At 44.0% G+C, this 24784-nt stretch overlaps 2 protein-coding genes across 2 annotated transcripts in view; one reads left to right on the forward strand and one right to left on the reverse strand.

Moving 5' to 3' along the window:
• Window positions 1-17003: 17003 nt before the first annotated feature.
• LOC130706302 (uncharacterized) lies at window positions 17004-20132 on the reverse strand. Its single transcript, XM_057537687.1, has 4 exons — window positions 20128-20132; window positions 19546-19969; window positions 18920-19108; window positions 17004-17084 (listed from the first exon to the last, which is right to left on the reverse strand). The coding sequence occupies exons 1-4, from the start codon at window positions 20130-20132 to the stop codon at window positions 17004-17006; spliced, it is 699 nt and encodes a 232-aa protein (XP_057393670.1).
• The window catches only part of IL13RA1 (interleukin 13 receptor subunit alpha 1), a 66136-nt gene continuing 61354 nt past the window's right edge, over window positions 20003-24784 (forward strand). Inside the window, exon 1 of the mRNA XM_057538814.1 lies at window positions 20003-20209. Coding sequence (XP_057394797.1) covers window positions 20131-20209 — 79 coding nt within the window. The 5' untranslated portion in view covers window positions 20003-20130. The remainder of the gene's footprint in view (window positions 20210-24784) is intronic.

Genomic DNA, 24784 nt, shown 5'->3' on the forward strand with positions numbered 1-24784 from the left:
CTCCCAGCACTCCCCATCCCCTTAGTAAACATGCTTTACTTTTCTCCATCCCAATTCATACCCTCTGACATTATAGTATTGCATTTTCTGGTTTGTTTGTGGTCTGCCTCCCTCAATTAGAATGTAAGCTTCATGGGGGCGGGGCTTTTGCCTTGTTCACTGGTGTAACTCCTGCTCTGAAAACAGTTCCTGGTTCCATAGTAGATGCTCAATAAATATTTATTGAATGACTGTCTGAAAGGCACAGTTGAGAGTACAAGAAAATAAGGTGTCAGAAAGGATAAGAGAACTAAAAACTATAGTGGTATATGGGTAACTTGTCATCTAATGACTTGAGATTTGACCACTGTGGCTAAGACTGTTATCCCCCAATATCCATTCTCCTCTGTATCTATAACAGAACTCCTAATTTTTAGTTGGACACAGTCACACAGAATAAAGACTACCATGACTAAGTTCTGACCAATGGGATATAAAAGAAAATGTTATTTGGAAGCTACTGAGAATCTCCTTAAAAGACAACTGCCATGTCCCTTCTTCTTGACCTCTTACTCTTTTCTGCTGGCTGGATGTACAAGCGAAGGCTAGAGCTGGAGCAGCCATCTTGGACCATGAGGTGACCTGAGATACAGAGACCACATGGACTGGAACAACAAGATAGAAAGAGCCTGGGTACCTGAGAACATGGTAGGGACAAACACTCCATGCCGGCGTGGACTGCCTTACTCTGGACTGTTATATGAGACAATTTTTCTCTCACTTATGCCTCTATTATTTTGGAGCTCCGTTGCTCTCAGCTGAACCTACTACTAATCAGTACAATGCACATGCAGAGAGAGGAGCCAAGGCTTTGGAACCAAGAACCTCATATTAGTGTTGGACCATCAATTAGTTATCCCCTCAGTGAAATGGCAAATTAGGAAAAAACCTGTCCACTGGCAAAGGAGACTAAATGAAAGATTGCCTACCTAGGCCTGGGTTCTGGGCAGAAAAATAGAGTTCTTTTGAGAATTCATAACCACTAATAGGGTAAGATTTTTTAAACAATGAAAAGCACAACCCAAAGGGGGAAATGATAAATCTGAGTATATTAAAATAAAAAAATATAATTCTGAATGACAAAAGACACCATAAATGAAGTTAAAGACAGGCCACAGAATACATAACAACAAAGGATTAGTGCAAGAAAATACAAAGACTTCTATAAATCAATAAGAAAAAGACAACCTAGTAGAAGAACAATGGGGAAGGGACATGAAGAGGTACTTCACAGAGGAGGAAACTTTGTTTTTAACATCTTTATTGGAGTATAATTGCTTTACAATGGTGTGTTAGTTTCTGCTGTATAACAAAGTGAATCAGCTATATGTATACATATATCCCCATATCTCCTCCCTCTTGCGTCTCCCTCCCACCCTCCCTATCCCACCCCTCTAGGTGGTCACAAAGCACTTAGCTGATCTCCCTGTGCTATGCAGCTGCTTCCCACTAGCTATCTATTTTACATTTGGTAGAGTATATATGTCCATGCCACTCTCTCACTTCGTCCCAGCTTACCCTTCCCCCTCCCCTTGTCCTCAAGTCCATTCTCTATGTCTGCGTCTTTATTCCTGTCCTGCCCCTAGGTTCTTTAGAACCTTTTTTTTTTAGATTCCATATATATGTGTTAGCATACAGTATTTGTTTTTCAGAAGAGGAAACTTTTAATGACCAGCAACCAAATGAAAAGGTGCCCAACCCATATTGATTATGGAAATGGTAATTAAAATAATAACTCATCCTTACCGAGACCCTACTATGTGCCAGGCAACATTCTAAAGGCTTTACATAAGACACCATTTCATATCCATCAAACTGGCAAAACTTTTAAAAGCACAACAAATAACAACTTTTGGCAAGGATGTGAAGCAATGGAAACTTCCAGGCACGGCTGGTGAGAGTACAAGTACTTTACAAAGCAATTTGGCAATATCTGGTCAAGTGGAAGATGCAAATATCACTTCTAGATGGACATTTAGAGAAATCTGTATATATGCCCAAGAATTTTCAGAGCAACCCCATTTGTAACAGCGAAAAAATGGAAACGATATAAATGTCCTCCTTCAGAGAATGGATAAGCAAACATACACACTCTGGAGCTCTCTACAACAAGGAAAATGAATGAACTAGAGCTACATGTATCAACATGAATGAGTCTCACAAAGTACTGAATGAAAAAGTTTGTTTCAGAATGATACATATACAGATTACCATTTGTATAGAGTTTTTTTTTTTTTATAAATTTATTTATTTATTTATTTTTGGGTGTGTTGGGTCTTCGTTTCTGTGCGAGGGCTTTCTCCAGTTGCGGCAAGCGGGGGCCACTCTTCATCGCGGTGCGCGGGCCTCTCACTATCGTGGCCTCTCTTGCTGCGGAGCACAGGCTCCAGACGCGCAGGCTCAGCAGTCGTGGCTCATGGGCCCAGCTGCTCCGCGGCATGTGGGATCTTCCCAGACCAGGGCTTGAACCCGTGTCTCCTGCATTGGCAGGCAGATTCTCAACCACTGCGCCACCAGGGAAGCCCCTGTATAGAGTTTTAAAGTATGCAAAACCCCCTATATTATTTATGAATACCCTCATTGTAGTAGTATAAAAATATTCAAGATAATGGCGCTTCTAGGGAGAGATGGTGTTGGAGAGACAGGGAAAGGTGTATACAGGGTGTCAACTCTGTCTGTATTGTTTTAATTCTTAAAGGAAACTCAGGTAAATAGGGCATGGGGTTACAGTTTAATAAAGCTAAGTAATGGGTATACGTGCATTCACCATGTTGGTCTCTATACATTTCTGTAGGCTTGAAATATTAACAATAAAAATATATAAGCAAATAAAAGTAATCCAGTCATTTTGAAAAAAATAAGAAACTGGCTTAAAAATTACATAACTGTATCATCCAAAAATGTTAACATTTTAATCTAAATTTTTTCATTGAGTTCTAATACTTACTGAGCCCCTACTTTGTGCCCAATTAGGATACTGGACATTCTAGATACCTGGGGCCAATAAGACTGTGACATTCCTGAATGACACCCTGCCATATGTGCTGCCAAAATCTCCAGCAAAAGGGTTACAGCTCTGTTAAGAAGTGTCTTTAAAATGTATGTTTAAGGTTTTTCACTGGACAAATATTCAATATTCATCAAAGGGATTACCCACAGTTTTCTGGAAATAACAGTAACTGATACTTTCATTGAGCATTTACTATGTGCCAGGATCTGTTCTGAGCACTTTACATGTATTAACACATCTAATCCTCACAACTCTCTGAAGTAGGTGCCATTATTATCATGATCATCCCCATTTTCAACAGGAGGACGCTGAGGCACAGAGAAGTTAAGTAACTTGCACAATGTCACACAGCTAGTAAACGATGGAGCCAGGATTCAGACCAGACAGTCTGGCTCCAGAGCCCTCGCTCTTAACCATGGTGAAATCTTATTTTCAGCATCACTAATTTTACAATAATAATGCTTTAGGTTAGTTGTGTGTGGCAAGTGGACATGAGTCGATAATTGAACTCCAACATGGCATTGCCTTAATTAATCTCATTTCATGTGTGTATGGCTTGTCTCCTTAATCAGAGAGCAAGCTTCTGAAAGGCAGACACTGTGGTTTAAGACAATACTTTTTGTTGTTGATCACTATGTATCTTCAATAGTGTTATTTGCCCACAGAAAATTTTCAATTAATACTTACTGAATGACTGAAGGGAAATACAAGAAAACCCATGAACATTTCCACATGGAGGCATAAGAGTTTAATTTCCTAGGTCAATCGGGAAAGATATTCCTCAAGAGTCTTTTCTACGATTTTAGTTTTCATTAACCTTTTTGTTAACGAAAGCTTTATTGAGATATGACTCACTCATTTAAAGTCAATTTAGTGATTTTCAGTATAACCATTGAGTTGTATGACCATCACCACAATCAATTTAAAACATGATCATCTTTCTGCCTCAAAAAACCCTGTGTCCATTAACACCATTAGCAGCCTTTCCTCTTTTCATCCCATGTCTCCTCCTAGCCCTAGGCAGCCACTAAACCAGTTTCTGTCTCTGTGGACTTGCCTCTTCCAGACCTCTCACAGAAATGAATCCTACAATATGTGGTCTTCTGTGACTGGCTTCTCTCACTTAGCATAATGTTTTCAAGGTGGTATATCCCTACAATGAACTATTATTTGGCAATAAAAAGGAATGATTCATTAACTTTTTTTTTTTAAAGATCTCCTGACTAATTTATTTATTTATATATTTATTTTTATTTATTTTTTTTGCTGTGTTAGGTCTTCGTTTCTATACGAGGGCTTTCTCTAGTTGCGGCGAGCGGGGGCCACTCTTCATCACGGTGTGCGGGCCTCTCACTGTCGCGGCCTCTCTTGTTGCGGAGCACAGGCTCCAGACGCGCAGGCTCAGTAGTTGTGGCTCACGGGCCTAGTTGCTCCGCGGCATGTGGGATCTTCCCAGACCAGGGCTCGAACCCGTGTCCCCTGCATTGGCAGGCAGACTCTCAACCACTGCGCCACCAGGGAAGCCCATCATTAACTATTTTATGCAACCAATTTACTAATGTATTGCAAGATTTCAGGCATACTTATACTTAATTTTTTTTAATTTTTTTGTGGTGAAATATTCATAACATAAACATTTCCATTTTAACCATTTTTAACTGTGCAAATCAGAGACATTAAGCATATTCATGTTATCGTACCACCATCACTACTATCCATCTCCAGAACTTTTTCATCATCCCAAACTGAAATGCTGTATGCATTAAGCAATAGCTCCCCATTCTCCCCTCTCCCCAGCCTGTGGCAACTACCACTGTACTTTCTATCAATATGACTCTTCTAGATACCTCATATAAGAGGAATAATATGGTATTTGTTCATTTGTGACTGGCTTATTTCACTTAGCATAACGTCTTCAACGTTCATCACTGTTGTAGCATGTCTCAGAATTTCCTTCCTTTTTAAGACTGAATAACATTCTATTGTATGAACACACCACATTTTGCTTCCATTCATCTGTCTGTGGATATTTGGGTTGCTTCCATGTTTCAGCTATTGTGAATAATGCTGCTATACACATGGATGTACAAAAATCTGTTCACATCACTCCTCTCAATTCTTTTGGATATATACCTAGAAGTAGAATTGTTGGATCATATGATAACTCTATGTTTAACTTTTTGAGGAACTGCTACACTGTCTTCCACAGCAGCTGCACAATTTTATATTCCTACCAGCAATGCACAAGCATTCCAACTTCTCCACATCCTTGCCAAAGCTTGTTTCTTTTCTTTCTTTTTCTAATAATAGCCATCCTAATGGGTGTCATGTGGTACCTCACTGTGTTTTAAATTTGCATTTCCCTAATGATTATACCTTATTTTTCGTAAATCCTATTATCCAAGAAATACCTTAAGGGATTTTAGAAACCTCTTTACAAAATGAATAGTCCCCACATGTAGCTGAGGAAACTAATTGCTGCAATACTTTAAGCATAAATATGGTAGGTCCTGTGCTGGACACTTGTCACAGGTTAAGTTCCCCCAGGAAGTGAACTCTGAGACAGTTCAGAGTGCAGGCTGTTAAGTAAGGAGTGCCCTTGGGACAAACAGCTGTGGGAGAGGGGTCCCCGATAATTTTTAAGAGTTTAAAGGGGTCTTGAGATCAAAAAATTTGAGATCCACAGTCTAGAGCATACTAGATGAGGTAAAACCCCCTCAGAGTCACTTTAAATCAAATATCAGCCATAAAAAAGGAACAGAATTGCGTCATTTGTAGAGACATAGATGGACCTAGAGACTGTAATACAGAGTGAAGCAAGTCAGAAAGAGAAAAACAAATATCATATATTAATGCATATATGTGGAATCTAGAAAAATGGTACAGATGAACTGGTTTGCAGGGCAGAAACAGAGACACAGATGTAGAGAACAAACGTGTGGACACCAAGGGGGGTAAAGCGGGGTGTGGGATGAATTGGGAGATTGGGATTGACACATATACACTAATATGCATGAAATTGATAACTAATAAGAACCTGCTTATAAAAAAAATAAATTAAATTCAAAAAATCAATCAATCAAATATTTACCTGACTACTAAAATTGGAAGATCCTCTCTCCCATTTCCAATCTCTCTGTCTCTCTCTCTCTCTCTGACCTTCATTCCTTTTCCCACTTTATCCTAAAACTCTCTCACCTTCCTTGATGTGTTTCACTCTGCACCCCTGTCTCCAGCATATGTTTATGTCACCTTCTCCTCCAGACCTTTTCTGTGGGTTGCAAGAAATTAAACTGCTCCTGTTTCCATGCTGGCAGTAGCATTCTCTTTGATGAAGATAGATACAATACATTATATATAGCTTGTTTTCTTAGAACTTCTGAATCACAGAGAGGCATTTTGTTACTGTGTATGCAAACAGGGATGTATTGCATTTCATTTGCATTGTAAGTTGAAATTGCACTTTTGTAATAAAGAAATTTCAAAAAATACCAGCAGCATCTATTTAAAGTTTATTGTGAAGAAAAAAAGTATATGTTGAATTGCCATCAAGAGATTAGACTCTCATATTTCCGTGAGGCCCATTCAAAATATGGATGATCAACACCTCTGCTTATTTCAATCCAAGTACAGAAACCACCAGAGAACCAAAAAATACCCAAAACTCAACCAAGTTCCAATGTTCCTCGGGTGACATAATCTCTCCTGGAAGAATGTCATGCTACAAAGGACACAGAAAAAGTAAAGATCTGAAGTAGGTGGAGTAAGGAATCATCATGGCAATCAAATACGAGATGAGAAGAGGGCTTTCTTTTTGGTCTGGGGAGTTTTTGCTTTTTGGAAACATAATGTGTTGCTTTCTCCAAGCATCACACACACACACACACAAAGTACGTAGCTTGATAAATTTAGTTGCAGTTCTGTCACAACAATGGTGACAAAATTTTCCTCTGACCACAATGTGTTTGAGTATAAATGCTTCCTCTTTCCAGGCTCTGGTTAGCACATATGCAAATTCCTAGTGAGGTGACACCCACTGTCCCACAGCACGACTCCTTCTTGAGAGCAGACAGCGAGGATCTGGCCATCCTCTCTAGGCACAGGTGCAAAGGAATTAAACTGTATTCTAGCTGGTGAGTTCTCTGGCCTTATACCCATTTCACAGAAACTGATGATCGCAGCTGATCCAGTTTCACCGTGGCCAGCCAAGACTGACACACAGATTCGGCCACGTGTTGGGCAGTACCTTTGTCACCTTGTGGAATGGGAATCAGTGGACAAGGCACTGCTGTCTCTCCTCCTGCCCCTGCTGTGCCACAGAGCCCCTCCACGCTGACTCTCTTCCCCAAGGGGCTTCACCACTGCAGCTTGCACACGGAGCTGGCTTGGGGATGAAAGGGTGAGCAGAAACAGGAAATCAAATGTCAGGAAAGGAGAAATGAAAGAAAAGGGACTGAGAACAAATGGAATATTGTCAGCAGAAAGGAGAACAACAGAAGCGGAACTGTGAGAGACAAGGGAACCCTAAATATGAAAGAGTACTAGAACTTCTAATAATAGTTCCCATTTAGTACTGCTTACTATGTGTTAGGCACTGGATAAATATTTTATGTGAGTTTCTTCATCTCATTTAATCCTTACAACAAAACCAGTGGCAGGCAGTATTATTATGAATATTTTATGAAAAATAAAACATGCTCTTGCAATGAAAAAACAACCCCCCACATACACACACAACATTTAAAAGAAGTCAAAAGAGGAGAGGATAAAAAGAAGCAGAAAAAAAAGGGACAAACAGAAAGCACAAAATCAGATGGTAGAAATAAGTATAAACATACTAGAACTAAACTGTACAGTTAAAAGACAAGACTGATACGATTTCAATTTTCTTAAATTTTCTGAGGCTTGATTTGTGACCCAAGATGTTCTGACCACAATGCTATGAGATTGGAAATCAATTACAGGAAAAAAACTGTAAAAAACACAAATATATGGAGGCTAAACAGTGCACGACTAAATAACCAAGAGATCGCTGAAGAAATCAAAGAAGAAATAAAAAAATACATAGAAACAAATGACAATAAAAACACGATGACCCAAAACCTATGGGACGCAGCAAAAGCAGTTGTAAGACGGAAGTTTATAGCAATTCAATCTCACCTAAAGAAACAAGAAAAATCTCAAATAAACAATCAAACCCTACCCTTAAAACAACTAGAGAAAGAAGAACAAAGAAAATCCAAAGTTGGCAGAAGGAAACAAATCATAAAGATCAGAGCAGAAATAAATGAAATAGAAATGAAGAAAACAATAGCAAAGATCAATAACATGAAAAGCTGGTTCTTTGAGAAGATAAACAAAACTGATAAACCCTTAGCCAGACTCATCAAGAAAGAAAGGGAGAGGATGCAAATCAATAAAATTAGAAATGAAAAAGGAGAAATCACAACTGACACTGCAGAAATACAAAGGATTATAAGAGACTCCTACAAACAACTTTATGCCAATAAAATGGACAACCATGAAGAAATGGACAAATTCTTGGAAAGGTACAATTTTCCAAGACAGAACCAGGAAGAATTAGAAAATATAAACAGACCTATCACAAGCAATGAAATTGAAACCATAATTAAAAATCTTCCAACAAACAAAAGTCCAGGACCAGATGGCTTCACAGGCAAATTCTATCAAATATTTAGAGAAGAGCTAACACCGATCCTTCTCAAACTCTTCCAAAAACTTGCAGAGGGAAAAACACTCCCAAATTCATTCTATGAAGCCACCATCACCCTGATACCAAACCAGAAAAAGATATCACAAAGAAAGAAAATTGTAGACCAATATCACTGATGAACATAGATGCAAAAATCGTGAACAAAATACTAGCAAGCAGAATCCAACAGCATATTAAAAGGATCATACACCATGATCAAGTGGGATTTATCCCAGGGATGCAAGGATTCTTCAATATATGCAAATAAATCAATGTGATACACCACATTAACAAATTAAGGAATAAAACCATATGATCATCTCAATAGATGCAGAAAAAGCTTTTGACAAAATTCAACACCGATTTATGATAAAAACTCTCCAGAAAATGGGCATAGAGGGAACCTACCTCAACATAATAAAGGCCATATATGACAAACCCACAGCGAGCATCATACTCAGTGGTGAAAATCTGAAATCATTTCTACTAAGATCAGGAACAAGACAAGGATGTCCACTCTCGCCACTCTTTTATTTTATTTTATTTTATTTTTATTTTTATTTTTTTAAATTTTTGGCTGTGTTTGGTCTTTGCTGCTGCACGTGTGCTTTTCTCTAGTTGCGGCGGGCGGGGGCTACTCTTCATTGCGGTGCGCAGGCTTCTCATTGGGTGCTTCTCTTGTTGCAGAGCACGGACTCTAGGTGTGCAGGCTTCAGTAGTTGTGGCACTCAGGCTCAGTAGTTGTGGCTCACGGGCTTAGTTGCTCTGCAGCATGTGGGATCTTCCCGGAGCAGGGCCCAAACCCGTGTCCCCTGCATTGGCAGGCTGATTCTTAACCACTGCGCCACCAGGGAAGTCCATCGCCACTCTTATTCAACATAGTTTTGGAAGTCCTAGCCATGGCAATCAGAGAAGAAAAAGAAATAAAAGGAATACAAATTGGAAAAGAAGAAATAAAACTGTCACTCTTTGCAGATGACATGATACTATACATAGAAAATCCTAAAGATGCCACCAGAAAACTACTAGAACTAATCAAAGAATTTGGTAAGGTTGCAGGATACAAAATTAATGCACAGAAATCTCTGGCGTTCATATACACCAACAACGAAAAATCAGAAAGAGAAATTAAGGAAGCACTCCCAGTTACCACTGCAACAAAAGGAATAAAATACCTAGGAATAAACCTACCTAAGGAGACAAAAGACCTGTATGCAGAAAACTATAAGACACTGATGAAAGAAATTAAAGATGATACAAATGGATGGAGAGATATACCATGTTCTTGGATTGGAAGAATCAATATTGTGAAAATGACTATACTACCCAAAACAATCTACAGATTCAATGCAATCCCTATCAAACTACCAATGGCATTCTTTACAGAATTAGAACAAAAAATTTTACAGTTTGTATGGAAACACAAAAGACCCCGAATAGCCAAAGCAATCTTGAGAAAGAAAAATGGAGCTGGAGGAATCAGGCTCCCCGACTTCAAACTATACCACAAAGCTACAGTAATCAAGACAGTATGATACTGGCACAAAAACAGAAATATAGATCAGTGGAACAGGATAGAAAGCCCAGAGATAAAACCACACACATATGGGTACCTAATTTATGACAAAGGAGGCAAGAACATACAGTGGAGAAAAGACAGCCTCTTCAATAAGTGGTGCTGGGAAAACTGGGCAGCTACATGTAAAAGAATGAAATTAGAACACTAGGTAACACCATACAAAAAAATAAACTCCAAATGGATTAAAGACTTAAATATAAGACCAGACACTATAAAATTCTTAGAGGAAAACATAGGAAAAACACTCTTCGACATAAACCACAGCAAGATCTTTTTGGGCCCACCTCCTAGAGTAACGGAAATAAAAACATAAATAAACAAATGGGACTTAAACTTAAAAGCTTTTGCACAGCAAAGGAAACCATAAACAAGACAAAAAGACAACCCTTAGAATGGGATAAAATATTTGCAAATGAAACAACAGACAAAGGATTAATCTCCAAGATATACAAACAGATCATGGAGCTCACTGTCAAAAAAAACAAACAGTCCAGTTAAAAAATGGGTGGAAGACCGAAATAGACACTTCACCAAGGAAGACATGCAGATGTCCAAGAGGCACATGAAAAGATGCTCGACATCACTAAGTATTAGAGAAATGCAAATCAAAACTACAATGAGGTATCACCTCACGCTGGTCAGAATGGCCATTATCAAAAAATCTACAAACAACAAATGCTGGGGAGGGTGTGGAGAAAAGGGAACCCTCCTGCCCTGTTGGTGGGAATGTAAATTGATACAACCACTATGGAAAACAGCATGGAGGTTCCTTAAAAAACTAAAAATAGAACTACCATCTGACCCAGCAATCCCACTACTGGGCATATACCCTGAGAAAACCATAAGTCAAAAAGAGACATGGGGGCTTCCCTGGTGGCTCAGTGGTTAAGAATCCACCTGCCAATGCAGGGGACATGGGTTCGATCCCTGGGCCAGGAAGATCCCACATGCCGCGGAGCAACTAAGCCCGTGTGCCACAACTACTGAGCCTGCGCACCTAGAGGCCATGCTCCTCAACAAGAGAAGCCACTGCAATGAGAAGCCCACGCACCACATCGAAGAGTAGCCCCTGCTCGCCGCAACTAGAGAAAGCCCACGCACAGCCAAAAATAAATAAATAAATAAATTTATTTAAAAAAAAAAAAGAGACATGTACCGCAATGTTCATCACAGCACTATTTACAATAGCCAGGACATGGAAGTGACCTAAGTGTCCATCGACAGATGAATGGATAAAGAAGATGTGGCACATATATACAGTGGAATATTACTCAGCCATAAAAAGAAACGAAATTGAGTTATTTGTAGGGAGGTGGATGGACATAGAGTCTGTCATACAGAGTGAAGTAAGTCCGAAAGAGAAAAACAAATACCGTATGCTAATGCATGTATATGGAATCTAAAAAAAAATGGTACTGATGAACCTAGTTGCAAGGCAGGAATAAAGAGGTAGACATAGAGAATGGACTTGAGGACATGGGGTGGGAGGGCAAAGCTGGGGCCAAGTGAGAGTAGCATCGACATATATACACTACCGAATATAAAGCAGCTGGCTGGTGGGAAGCAGCAGCATAGCACAGGGAGATCAGCTCGTTGCTTTGTGACCACCTAGAGGGGTGGGATAGGGAGGGTGGGAGGGAGGCTCAAGAGGGAGGGGATATGGGGACATGTGTATGCATATGGCTGATTTGCTTTGTTGTGCAACAGAAACTAACACAGTATTGTGAAGCAATTATACTCCAATAAAGATCTATTAAAAAAAAAAGACAATGATTGCCTATCGATAGAAAAGAAACAAATTTGCACTATATGTTGTTTCCAAGAGCACATCTAAAACATAATAGCAGGGACAGGAAAGTAAGGATGCGGGGAAAACGTACCAGGCACATACTACTGACCACAAGAAAGCTTATGAAGTTATACTAATATTAGTCAAATAGACCCTGAGGCCAAAAGCACTCATAGATTAATGAAAGTTACTTCATAATGATTAATGACTTGGTTTACTGTGAAGCTATAACAGTTCTAGATTTGCATGCATCTGATGAAATAGCCTCAAAAATACATATATATAAAGCAAAAATCGACAGAATTATAAGGAGAACTTGACAGATCCACCATCATAGTATGATGGTGGGAGATTTTAACACGTCTCAGTAACTGATAGGTCCAACAGGAAAAAAAAAAACTCAGCAAGTACATGGATTTGACCAACACAATCCACAAACTTGATATAATGGACACATGTAGAACATTCGGCCCAATAATTGGAGAATTGTTCCTCAGACACTCATGAAACACTTACAAAAATGAACTATACATTGTATCATAAAGCAAACCTCATCAAATCCGCAAGGCTTGGTACCATCCTGGGAAGTGAGGATGCAGAGAAGTGAAGTTCCGGCCTTTGCCTCCGTGGCTGAGAAGTGGGGAGGATGGCCCAGAATGCACACAGCCATGGCCCAGCTCCAGGAATGCTACCCACTACGTGGTCGTGGTCGTGCTGCAGTCACCCTGCTCTAAGCAGCCCAGTCAGAAGGGGCAATCCAGGTGAAGGGCTGTGGGCGATATGGTATAGTTCAGGAACTAAATTGAAATGGGTTTTGCTGCTCCCCCGCCCTCCCCCAAGCCTGGTGTTTTCCAAGTGAAAAGTGAGGCCTCAATCCCTCAGAGGGAACTGTGCAACAGCCAGATAGGCAAAGTGACCTCTGGGGATGTGCAAATTCGAGCATTGATTCCATAGCCGAGGCACCGTAGATTGAGGCAAGAGGGACCGGAGGGTTCTCTGTTCAAATGTAAATAGTAACTACCCTACACATTCAAGACAAACAATGGAGACTTTTCAGGACAAAAAGATGCAGGCAGCTAACATGCAAGTGATGCATTTGAATCTTTAAACTGAAGCGTCCTGAGTGGTGAGGCACTAGCACAGATGGGACTGTTGAAGGCTGCGCTTGGCAGTGTGCAAAGATTGGTCCTGCCTGGGCCAGGGAAGGGGCCAGGACCTAAATAGGGTCTTACATCCAGGGTGGAGAGGGTACAGTGAGAAGGTTGCAGGAATCCTGGCTGAGACGCTGGGGTAGTGGCCCCAATGACAGCACCCCAACCTGAGGCCAAAGGAGGAGCCCCGGATTCCCGACGAGGCACAGAGGCCCTTCCTCCGAAGTGTCGGAAAGCAGAACGGGGCCAGCTCCGTAGAGGGAGTGTTTGTTTGCGGTCTGAAGGGAGTGAGGCCACGGAGTCCCTGAAAGGGATATTGAATGCTCTCAAGGGGAGAGAGAGAGAGAGTAGGGGTGCCAGGCCCCAGGGGTATGCTCTTTGCAGCACAGCGCCCCAAGTTGTTTGGCCTAGGGAAGAATTGGCCTCACAGCCCCAGGGGTCTGATGGTGGAGCCCACAGTTTGCCTAGAGACTGACCCTGTCCCTGACCGCCAAGCCTCAAATAGTCTTTCCCTAGCCTTCTTCCCTCTGGGCAAGAATTAAGGAAGTCTTGATGATTCCTCTTAGACAACCAGATCTCCTAAACACCACTTTTATTATGTATGCCACCACCTTGCTGGTAAAAGGCTCCTTATTACTTCTGAGATCTAGCCTCAAGCTGACTGCTGTTCGCTTATGCGCTCTCTGGCCCTACCTCCCCCTCCCTCTCCCTCCCTCCCTTTCCCCCAACCCGTTTCCCTAAGTTCTGGTCATCCTTCAAGGTCTAGTTCAACTCCCAGCTACTCCAAGAAGCCTTCAAAAGCAATTCCAACCATACTGGTCTGTCTCGCCTTTCTCTGAAACCTGTACCACAGAAGAGCATTTTTGCCATTTATGTTTGTTTGTTCCATTTCCTCTAATTGTTTTATATACCTTTCCATACTTACGCTGGAAGTTTCCCAAGGGCAACAGCAAGAACTGTTGCCTTGTTTGGTTGGTTGGTTGGTTGGTTGCTTGGTATCTCTCATAGCACCTATCAAAGTGTAGCTTATTCATTCGTTCAAACATATTTATTGAGTATGTACTATGTGTCACGTACAGTTCTGAGTGCTGGGGACACAGCTGGGGGAAAAAAATCAGAAAAAATTCCCTGCCCTCCTGAAGCTTACATTCGAGTGTTAGAGAGACAGAGTGACCCAGGAAGGGAGATAGGGAGTGTTGATGGGGTTTGCAATTTTCGATGAGGTGGCCAGAGCAGGCCTCAATGAGCTATCTGAATGAAGTGAGCGAGTGGGGCAAGTAGCAGCGGAAATAGGCAGGGCAAAGGCCCTGAGGCAGGAGTGCGCTTGGCCTGTGTGAGGAACGGCCAGACAGTCCTGTCACAGGCCTCTTGTGCAAACAGCACTTCCTTGAGTGCACCCTGTGAAACTTCTAGAAGAAAACCACTTGCTGAAGAGCAAAAACCTTTAAGTCAATTAAATCCGGACTGATCATGTCACATTCATCTTCATGTTCTCTGGGGTGCCAGACGTTGTCTTCCCTACAGCCAAATAAACTTATAACCTAAGTCAGAGCAGTGTGCTTGCATGCTGTACACACGGCCTCCAATCACATTGCTGGCCCTAAGCTCCTCCTAGGTGGAAATCCTGGAGTCACCCTGGACAGAGTCTCCGGCCTCCAGGAACGTAAATCCAGTGGCAGAAACTGACATGCACACAAACCTCTGTTTTATTTGCTATGGTAGAGGAATTTGTCGAGTGCTACGGGCACACATATAGGAGGGGGTAAAGTATTTTGCATTTGGGGGTTAAAGAAGCTAAAAAAATAAGTGACATTTGAAGAATGGAAAAGTTTTCTGGGCAACAGAACAGCAAGAGGAAAGGTCTGTAGTGAGAATATACCAGAGGTGACAAACAAGTAGTAAGTAAGGGAAGTAGGCCAGGCCAGGGAGCTTAGGGCCTGTGCAGACAGGAGGCACGTGCCCTCTTGATGAGGTGGCAGCCCTGTTTAGCACCCTCTGACAGCTGGCACAGTGAAACACAGGCCCAGTGTTATCAGAACTTCTGGTTTCTTAAGAGAAGCTAAAGATCTGGGGTGTTACGCAAAATCGCCTGTTTATTTTTCTTCTTCATTTCTGGCATCTACATCTAAATAAATATAAACATGATGTGAACCAAACAAAATTGCCCGCAAGGGACATTCAGCCTGAAGGTGGCCAGCAGCTAGGAGGGCTAGAGCTCCCAGTGACTTGGGGAGCCTGGCTGGACATAAAGCTGGAAAGAGTTTGGGGAATCAGACACGAAGGAACAAGCCTGCAGGCAAAGGAGTTGGGACTGCCTTTTGTGGCATTTGAGGGGAGGGGGTGTCACTGAAGAAGCTTAAGCTGGGAGTGAAATGGTCAGATTTTCACATTGGGAAGGTCTGTCTCCTGGAGGGTGGATTTGAAGACCATTGTGATCTCTAAGGGCAAGACGATAAGGACCTGAACAGAACAGTGGAGGTGAGGTGGGGCAAAGAGTAGATCTGAGAAATGTTCTCCCATCTAAGTGACCTCATGGCTTATTGGTGGGGTGGGCAGACTATGTACACTAGATACAGGGAAGGGAGGTGTCAAGGATAAGTTTTAGCATTAATCTCTCACTGATTTTTGGTGGGCATGAGGACAGTGGCTGGGTAAGGATAAAGTACAAAAGATAACAAAGTACGCTAGCTCAGAATTTCTCAATTATTGTCATTTTGTGCCGGGGAAGTCTGTTCTGGGGGACCACCCTGTGCATTGTTGGATGTTTCACAGCATCCTTGGCCTCTACCCACTAGATCCCTCAAGTTGTGACCGCCAAAAATATCTCCAGACGTTGCTTCCACCGCAGAGGCAAAATCGCCCCTGTTTGGGAACCATTGCTCTAGTGTCAGGAGGGAAATTCCCTGTTTGCTACTTCCCTTTTTTCTTTGCATTGCAGTGGCGCTGAGGGTCTGTTCTGGTTTCGCTTAGTAAAAGGTAGAAGACCTTTTGTGAGATTTTTGCTTAAGGAGCCAGAATTCTTGACTAAGCCCTTGGTCTGTGCTGGGGTCTGTGTCCTTTTTTTAAAAAATTTTATTTATTTTTGGCTGCATTGGGTCTTCATTGCTGTGCACGGGCGTTCTCTAGTTGCGGCGAGCGGGGGCTGCTCTTCATTGCGGTGCGCGGGCTTCTCACTGTGGTGGCTTCTCTTGTTGCAGAGCACGGGCTCTAGGCATGCGGGCTTCAGTAGTTGTGGCACAAGGGCTCAGTAGTTGTGGCTCACGGGCTTAGTTGCTCCGCGGCATGTGGGATCTTCCCAGACCAGGGCTTGAACCCGTGTCCCCTGCATTGGCAGGCGGATTCTTAACCACTGCACCATGAGGGAAGCCCGGGTCTGTGTCCTTTATGAACTCAGCAGGGGGCCTCTAGCTGGCTGGAAGGAGATCTGACTTTGGAAAGAGGGACATCATTCTCTCCCCCCGGATACTTTCTTGTTTGTGCCCCTTTCTAACTCCATTTACAGAAAAGAAGAAAGCCTTAGTGAGAAGGGTAAAGATCAAGAAAGCCAACAGGATGCACCAGTCAGCCCAGAACTCCAGCCACGACCAGCCAAAGCGAAAAGAACTGCAACTGGGAATCTCACACCCAAGTCATCAGGGCTCAACGGATTAAAGGTTAGAGCTAAACTTGATGTTGACTCATCAGGACTTTGATTACACTAAGCCAAAATGAGAGCTCTTTGTTTATTGCAGTTCCTGGAAAGCCTTGCATTTGTCTTCATCTTCTTGCACGCGGGGGCAGTGGCCTAACTCAATCAAGATGTTCTTTGAGTAAAAGTACACAGAGATTACAAATAAAAGTTTGATGCTGAAGAAACAGCATTCCTAACCCTCGCCTAGCCCTACAAAAAAAATTCTTTTTTCAAATGTCGCATGACATTTAGGGTCTAGAGGAAATGGAACTGACTCTAAGAGTCTTACCCATTACAGCAGGCCAGGACTGTCGAAGCCATGCCACCACGCTTGGTTTTTTTTCCTCACAATGCGCACACTTTCAGGGCCTTTTCTGAAGGTTAATGACAAGTCGTGACCCTTATTTTTCTAATTGTTTGCAGCCATTACTGTTCATTTCATTAAGGACTTGCTCGGTCTATGCCAGGCGGTGCCCATGATGGCACTCAGCCAGTTCCCAGGGGCTCCTGTTCCAACTGGAGACTTCTTAAAAGGCAGATGACATAATCATTTTGGAAACATTATTATAAACTTATTGTATAATGTTTATAGCAAATGTCAACAAGTGTATGTGTGTGGTGATGGGGAAGGGGAGGTCTTAGGTTAGAGAGTGGCTAGCCTATTTGTGGGGCGATTTAGAAATAATAGTAACCTCTCTCAGTTCTGCTGGTTTCGATAGTTTACACAGTGTTTTCATAAACATTATTTTGTTCAGTAATATACACAGGCAAGGATTCATTCTGAACTTTGGAGTGCAAGACTCAATATCTCAAAATTCAGCACGGGCAGGCCTGCCTTCTGGAAGCCTCTCCTGCCTCTGCCCTCCCATAGGTTGTCCCTTCTTTGAGTTCCCTGTTCTTGCCCTTATGATCGCCCCTCACACTGGCTGCAGCACTTTGTTGGCAGGGCCTGCTTTTAATGAGTGTCTACTGCAGTTTCTAGAAGGACAATAATATTTATTGAACTTGAGGGCCTTAATTCCAAGAGTGAGGCCTTTGTTTCGGATAGGTTAAACATCCCCAGGCTCTTTGAGTAGGGTCTAGACTAGGTGTATTATCTGCAATTTTATTGCTATATTTTTTGCAAAAGATTTCAGGTGTGTCCATTGGCTTAATTCAACCAAAATACACCCTAGTTAGTGGGTCTCATCATCCATCCAGACATGACACTTTTTTTGGGGGGATAGTGCCAGAATAATCCCCCCCCAGTGGTGTACATGACCTAATCCCAGACAACTGTGAATAGGTTTGTTATCTTATATGGCACAAGTGACGTTGCAGGTGTGATTAAATCAAGGATTTTTCAAAATTAATTTTTATTGGAGTATAGTTGATTTACAATGTTCTGTTAGTTTCAGGTGTACAGCAAAGTGAATCAGTTATACATATACATATATCCACTCTTTTTTAGATTCTTTTCCCATATAGGCCATTACAGAGTATTGAGTAGAGTTCCCTGTGCTATACAGTAGGTTCTTATTAGTTATTAATCAAGGATTTTGAGATAGGGAGATTATCATGGATTATCTGGTAGGTCCAAATCTATTTTTTTCCTTAAAAAAATTTTTTTTAAATTTATTTTTGGCTGCATCAGGTCTTAGTTGCGGCATGCGGGATCTTCGCCGCGCACGCGGGCTTCTCTCTAGTTGAGGCGCTTGAACTCAGTAGTTGTGGCGCGCAGGCTTAGTTGCCCCGCGGGCATGTGGGATCTTAGTTCCCCGACCAGGGATCGAACTTGCATCCCCTGCACTGGAAGGCGGACTCTTTACCACCGGACCACCGGGGAAATCCCCCACCCCCCAATTTTTAAAAAATTTGTACACAATTTAAAAAGGTTACACTCCGTTTACAGCTATTACAGAATATTGGCTATACTCCCCGTGTTGTGGAATACATCCTTAGAGCCTATCTACACCCAGTAGTTTGTACCTCCCACTCCCCCACCCCTTTATGGCCCCCCCAACCACTAGTTCCTTCTCTATATCTGGTAGGTCCAATCAAATCACAAGGGTTTTTATAAATGTAAAAGGAAGGCAGGAAGGTCAGAGTATGTGACGAGGGAAGCAGAGGTCTGAGTGGTACAGGAACGAGCCAAGGAATGTAGGCAGTCTCTAGAAGCTGGAAAAGGCAAGGAAATAGATTCTCCCTTAGAACCTCCAGAAGGAACGCAGCTCTGCCTACACCTAGATTTTAGCCCAGTGAGACTTCTGACTTCCAGAACTCTAATATTTAAATACAGCTGGGTTGTTTTAAGTCACTAAATTTGTGGTAATTTGTTACAGCAGGCACAGGAAACTAAAGGGTTCCCGTTTTCCTCCACCCTCAGCGTCATTAATCCTCATAGCCACCCACTTTCAACGTATTCAATGCGCATCCTTCCCGCTCACCCTCCGTCTCTCAATATATATCTATCAAAAAGAAAGATGAAGAAAGTTCTTGGTGAGCTTTGAAAAATCGAAGTACATAGTATGGCACTGTCCCTCATATTTATAATTTTTCTTTCTTTCTTTTTTTTCTTCGACTCAACATTATGGCTCACCAGCTTTCAAATATACCTTTCGTCCCGTTGACAAAGCACACTCCCGCCAAGTCCCCTCCTTGGTCTTCCAAGTCCTCCCTGTGAGGTCAGGCCTGGGTTTACTAACCCCAGAGTCAGAATTTAGGAAACAAGGGCTCAGAGGCCAACGATTGGAAGCTTCGTCTCCAGACTCCCAGGCCAAGGCTCCTTCCCCGAGCCCGCCCTGCCCCGGTGCCCGGCAGGGCACAGCCCGGGGCCTGTCCGAGGCTCCGCCAAGCTGCACAGTCCGCACCGGGCCGGGCGGCGCGGGGGCCGCGCCGCAACACGGTCGGGGAAGTTCTGTCTGGCTCGCGATCGGACTCCGGGGGCGCGGTGGCGGCTCGGCTGCCGCGGGGCCAGGTATCGCGCCGCGGAAGCCGCCACGGGAGTCGCGGGCGCCGCGCCCCGCCCCTCTGCCCTCGCTGGCCGCCTGGGGTTACCTGCGGCCTGTGGGCTGGGCGGCCCTTCCGGTCTGCGCCGGCCCCCGGCCTCCAGGGCGGCGGAGCCGGGAAGTGGGAGAGGGGGCGAAGGAGGCGGAGACTGCCGCGGCTGCAGCCCGGCCGGGCTCCGAGCGAGGGACTACATGGAGCGGCCGGCGCGGCTTTGCGGGCTGTGGGCGCTGCTGCTCTGCGCCGGCGGCGGCGGGGTGGCCGCGCCCGCGGGTGAGTGTGGCCCCCGGGGCCCGGGGCGGTGGGGGTCGCGGCCGAGAGGCCAGCAGGGGCGCTCCGGGGCCGCCGCGGCGGGGGTGGGCGCCGGGGGCCGTCCCCACGACGCCCCGCGCCCGCGGCCGCCGCCGCCTCCCTCGCCCGGCTAGAGGTGGGGGAACCGGAGCGGCCGGGCTTTCCCGGATCCCGGGCGGCGGGGGCGGCGGCGGGGCCGGAGGACGACGACTTGTCGCCGCACTTCCCTCGGCCGTCGGGAAGCGGCGAGGAGCCTAGCGCCGGGGCCCAGGGCCGAAACGAGTCCGTGGCATCGGAGGGCAGCGGGGTCGGGAGCCGGAATGTCGCCGGTGCCCCCGGGAGGGGATGAGGGGCTGGGAGGCCGCGGGGACGGCGAGCGAGGTCCGGGCGAGGTGGGACGCGCCGGGGCTTCTTGCGCGGCCGGTCCAGCGAGGGGGTGGGAGTCGAAGGGAACCTCTAAAGCTCCTAGTCCCTGTAGGAAAAGGACGTGAGGGTCGCGGCCACCCCTGGCGTCCAAGAAATCCAGTGGGAATCCCGGAGCAGCATCCACGTGGATGCCTTTTTTTCCTTTTCCTTTATTAACCTTTATATTTTGGAATAATTTTCAATTGACAGAAAAGTTGCAAAGATAGTATAGAGAGTTCTCGTATACCCCTCACCCTGGTGCGGCAAGTTAAATTAATCAGCCAGAGTTACTGTGAAAAGTTGAGGGCTAATGAATTCCTCACGGCCAGCTTTTGCCATGAGTGGCCTTCTGGACATTTTTGGTGACGATAGTAGCTCCAAATTCTAGCCCCAAATTCGATAGGTTTTATTGTCACATTGACACAAACACCCACAATTTGTTTATTGCATTTTCAACCAGTGTGTTGTGCTTTGAAACCCAAGTTGAAATGTTGATTAGGAAACCTCGATGGCCTCTATTGATTCAGTCAACAAAACGTATGCACAGTCTCCTCTGTGCCAGGCAGCGTTCTAGGGGCAGAGAGTGGAGCCGTGAGCAAAACAGGTCAAGTCCCTGCCCTTTGGAGTTTATATGCTGTTGGCAGTCAGAGGAAGGGGCCGGGGGGAGTAAAATATAAGGTATGTCAGATGGCGATAAGTACTATGGAGAAAAACAAAGCAGGGAAGGGGTTTGCCATTGTAAATAGGGTGGAGTAGGAAGACCTCCACTGAAAAGGTGGCATTTGAGTAGAGACTTGAGGGAGGTTTGAAGTTTGACAGTCAATGATTCAAGTGCCTGCCTTGTTTAGTACTGAGCCAGGCTCTGTAGGTTGGCTTAGAACCTTAGAGTATACTGCGTAATCGTTGCCCCCAGTTCACTTGGGGGGATCTGATTCCCATAATCATATGGGGCAGCTGCAGTCCAGAGAAGGGAGGGGGTCACCCATCTCTTTAGTCTCCTGATTTTCACAGTGCTACTCTAACCCCCTCCCTCCTACAGACTTCCTCCCCCCACGCACCTGGAACAACAAACAGCTGGCCCTCTAGTAATACTGGCAACCCCCAACTTAATCAGTTTTGTCACAGAAGTTCATTAGTAACTTGGTTACTTAGAAATAGAAAAACTTTTTTCCCATTGGAAATATTGATAGAATTGCATGGTGAAATAAAAAAGAAGAAAAACAGTCAGGGGACTTGAGTTTTAGTGGTCTGACATTTCCCAGGTGTGGGACTTCAGGGCTTGTCATTTCCCCTTCCTTGTACAGCAGCTTTCTCATCTGTGATAGGAGGTTGAACTCCATAAGTTTTAAGGGCTCTTCCAGCTCTAATCTTTTGAGTGTTTATGAAAGATTAGGTTACCAGCTTAGTTTAGTCTATTTAGATTGGTAGCCCACATTGTGGCATGTCTTAATAACAACTAGCATTTATATAGTGTTTACTCTGCCGGGCAGCGTTCTAAGTTTTCCACTTGAACTATTTCATTTAATTTTTACACAATACCCTCTGTAGGTGCTGTTATTAGTCCTGTTTTGTATGTGAGGAAGCTGAGGCACAGCAAGGCCCAGAGCTCTCGTAGGTGATAGAGTGGAGGAGCTAGGCTTCCAACCCTGGCAGCCTGGTTCCAGAGGCCATGCCCCTAACCACTGTATTCAGTGCCTCTCTCTGCAGAAGTGAAGGGAGTCCTTGGCTGGGAGAGGAGCTGGGCCCCTCCCAGAGCAGCAGGGCAGGACTGGTTGGCGCCCATGCAAGTATGTACAGGCCATTGGTATGAAGTGAATGATCATGTATTGGAGACTTGCTTTATAATTGCCAGACCGTGTAGTCCAAACAATAAGTACTGTAGGCATTCAGAAGAGGGGAAACTGAGGGGTGGGAGTGTCGTGGAAGAGCTAAAATTTGAGCTAGACTTTTAGGGTGGGTGACATTTGAGTAGGTGGAGGAGCAGTTATTCCCAGTTGGGGGGAATAGCAGCTACAGAGGCCCAGAAGTAAGGGTGAGGGTGCCCTTTTGTGCTCAGCGAGGAGCCCAGCTTGGCAGGAGGGTGCATTGGCAAAATCAGTCCAGGCAGAAGGGCTTCATTTGCCCTTGAAGCTGAGTGGGGCGCAGCCTGAGGAAAATGACACTAGAGGAGAAGCCAGCAGGGAGACTTGACTGAGTGTGGGGAATCACTGGAGTACGAAGCTACGAAGGGATCTAGGGTTGGAGGTGGCCACGAGAAAGATGTGTTGTGCACGCCTTCTGTCCAGGCCCGTGCCTCACTGCTGTATGTCTGCCTGGCTCACGGGGCCCAGCAGAGCACATTAGTGTGATTGGGATGATTAAGAGAGGTGTTGCAGGGCTTCCCTGGTGGCGCAGTGGTTAAGAATCCACCTGCTAATCCAGGGGACATGGGTTCGAGCCCTGGTCCGGGAAGATCCCACATGCCGTGGAGCAACTAAGCCCATGCACCACAACTACTGAGCCTGCGCTCTAGAGCCCACGAGCCACAGCTACTGAGCCCGTGTGCCACAACTACTGAAGCCCGTGTGCCTAGAGCCTGTGCTCCGCAACAAGAGAAGCCCCCACTCGCTGCAACTAGAGAAAGCCCATGAGCAGCAATGAAGACCCAACGCAGCCAAAAATAAATAAATAAATAAATAAATTTATTTTAAAAAAAGTGTTGCAAAAAACTCTGAAAGAGGTTGATGACTGAGTAGATGTAAAGGAAGGAGATGGATGACTCGTGTATAACTCTTGTGATTTCCTTGACTTTTCCCGCAATATGCATGCTTCTGCCAGCTCCTGTGATTGAACAAGAGAGAGCAAAAACTTTTAGTTAAGTAACATGCCTTATTATTAGAAACAGCATTGATCATGTTAATTCATAATTAGAATGGGATCTTGTGCTAGATTACCACACAGACTCGCTTGAGGTTTGAAGTATAGTTGAGGGAGCTACTTGAGTCCCTCTCTCCTTCCCGCTCCCCTTTCTGGTCAGTGATCAACCCCTAAGAAATGGTTAGAATTAGATGCCTAAGGAAAGCTTATCAGGCAGAGAAGCTTGTTGTGTCTCTAAGGCCATGGACACATATCAGTTCCATAGAAAACCAAAGCAACTGTTTAGACCTATTTCGTCTCTTCAGAAAGAAAGAAAGCAGACAGCACACATTTACATAGCACTTGTTCTGTGCCAGGCATTGTTCTGAGCTTTTTTATCTGTATTAACTCATTTAATCCTCATAATAACCCTTTTTCATTAGTTTACTATTATCATCCTCATGTTATAGATGCAAACACCGAGGCAGAGAGAGGTTAAGTAACTTGCCAGCTAGTAAGTAGCAGAGCTGGCATATGAGCTCAGGCAGTCTGGCTCCAGAGTCCGTGCTCTTAATCAATACACTACGCTGAAATGATGTGTCTTACAGATGAGGAGTTGTTACGGACTTTTACAAGAAGCACAGTCCCCACTTATTTATGCATGTGTTTGGATGTATTATACCCACATACGTACATTCAGATATATTTACACATTTGGAGATTGTATCGCAAGAGGGAGGAGGTATGGGGATATATGTATATGTATAGCTGATTCACTTTGTTATACAGCAGAAACTAACACACCACTGTAAAGCAATTCTACTCCAAGAAAGATGTTAAAAAAGTAAAAATTAAAAAAAAAGTTTCTGTGAGTGTGTGTGCTTTTTAAAGTATAGGAAGTAGAAAAATCTTAAGAGAAATGGAAGGAACCATTAGGGGGGAAAAAAAAGGATGGCAGATAGCCACAAGTAGCCTAAAATGCAAACCTGTTAGAAGATCTGACTAAGGGATACTTCAGAACAGATGGGGGAAAATGAAATCCGTTTGAGAGATTGGAAATAGGGCCGGCTATTGTTCTATTAAAATACTGAGGTTAAAAAATAGATTTAAAAGGGTCTTAGACTGCCTTGAAAATTGGGGTATGATTTAAGCAAACCATAAATAGGTAATATTTTTATTGTTAGGACTTTAATTTTTGTGTGGGAGTGGGAGGTTTGTGGGAAGGCAGAGTGTCAGGAAGTGCTAAGCCAGCTATCCTGGACTTTTGCTGCAGTGTGTTTCTGGAAACTGCACAGTAAGGGAGATAATCCTAAAGTA

The sequence above is a fragment of the Balaenoptera acutorostrata genome, chromosome X (genome assembly GCF_949987535.1).
Source record: "Balaenoptera acutorostrata chromosome X, mBalAcu1.1, whole genome shotgun sequence".
NCBI classification, from domain to species: domain Eukaryota; kingdom Metazoa; phylum Chordata; class Mammalia; order Artiodactyla; family Balaenopteridae; genus Balaenoptera; species Balaenoptera acutorostrata.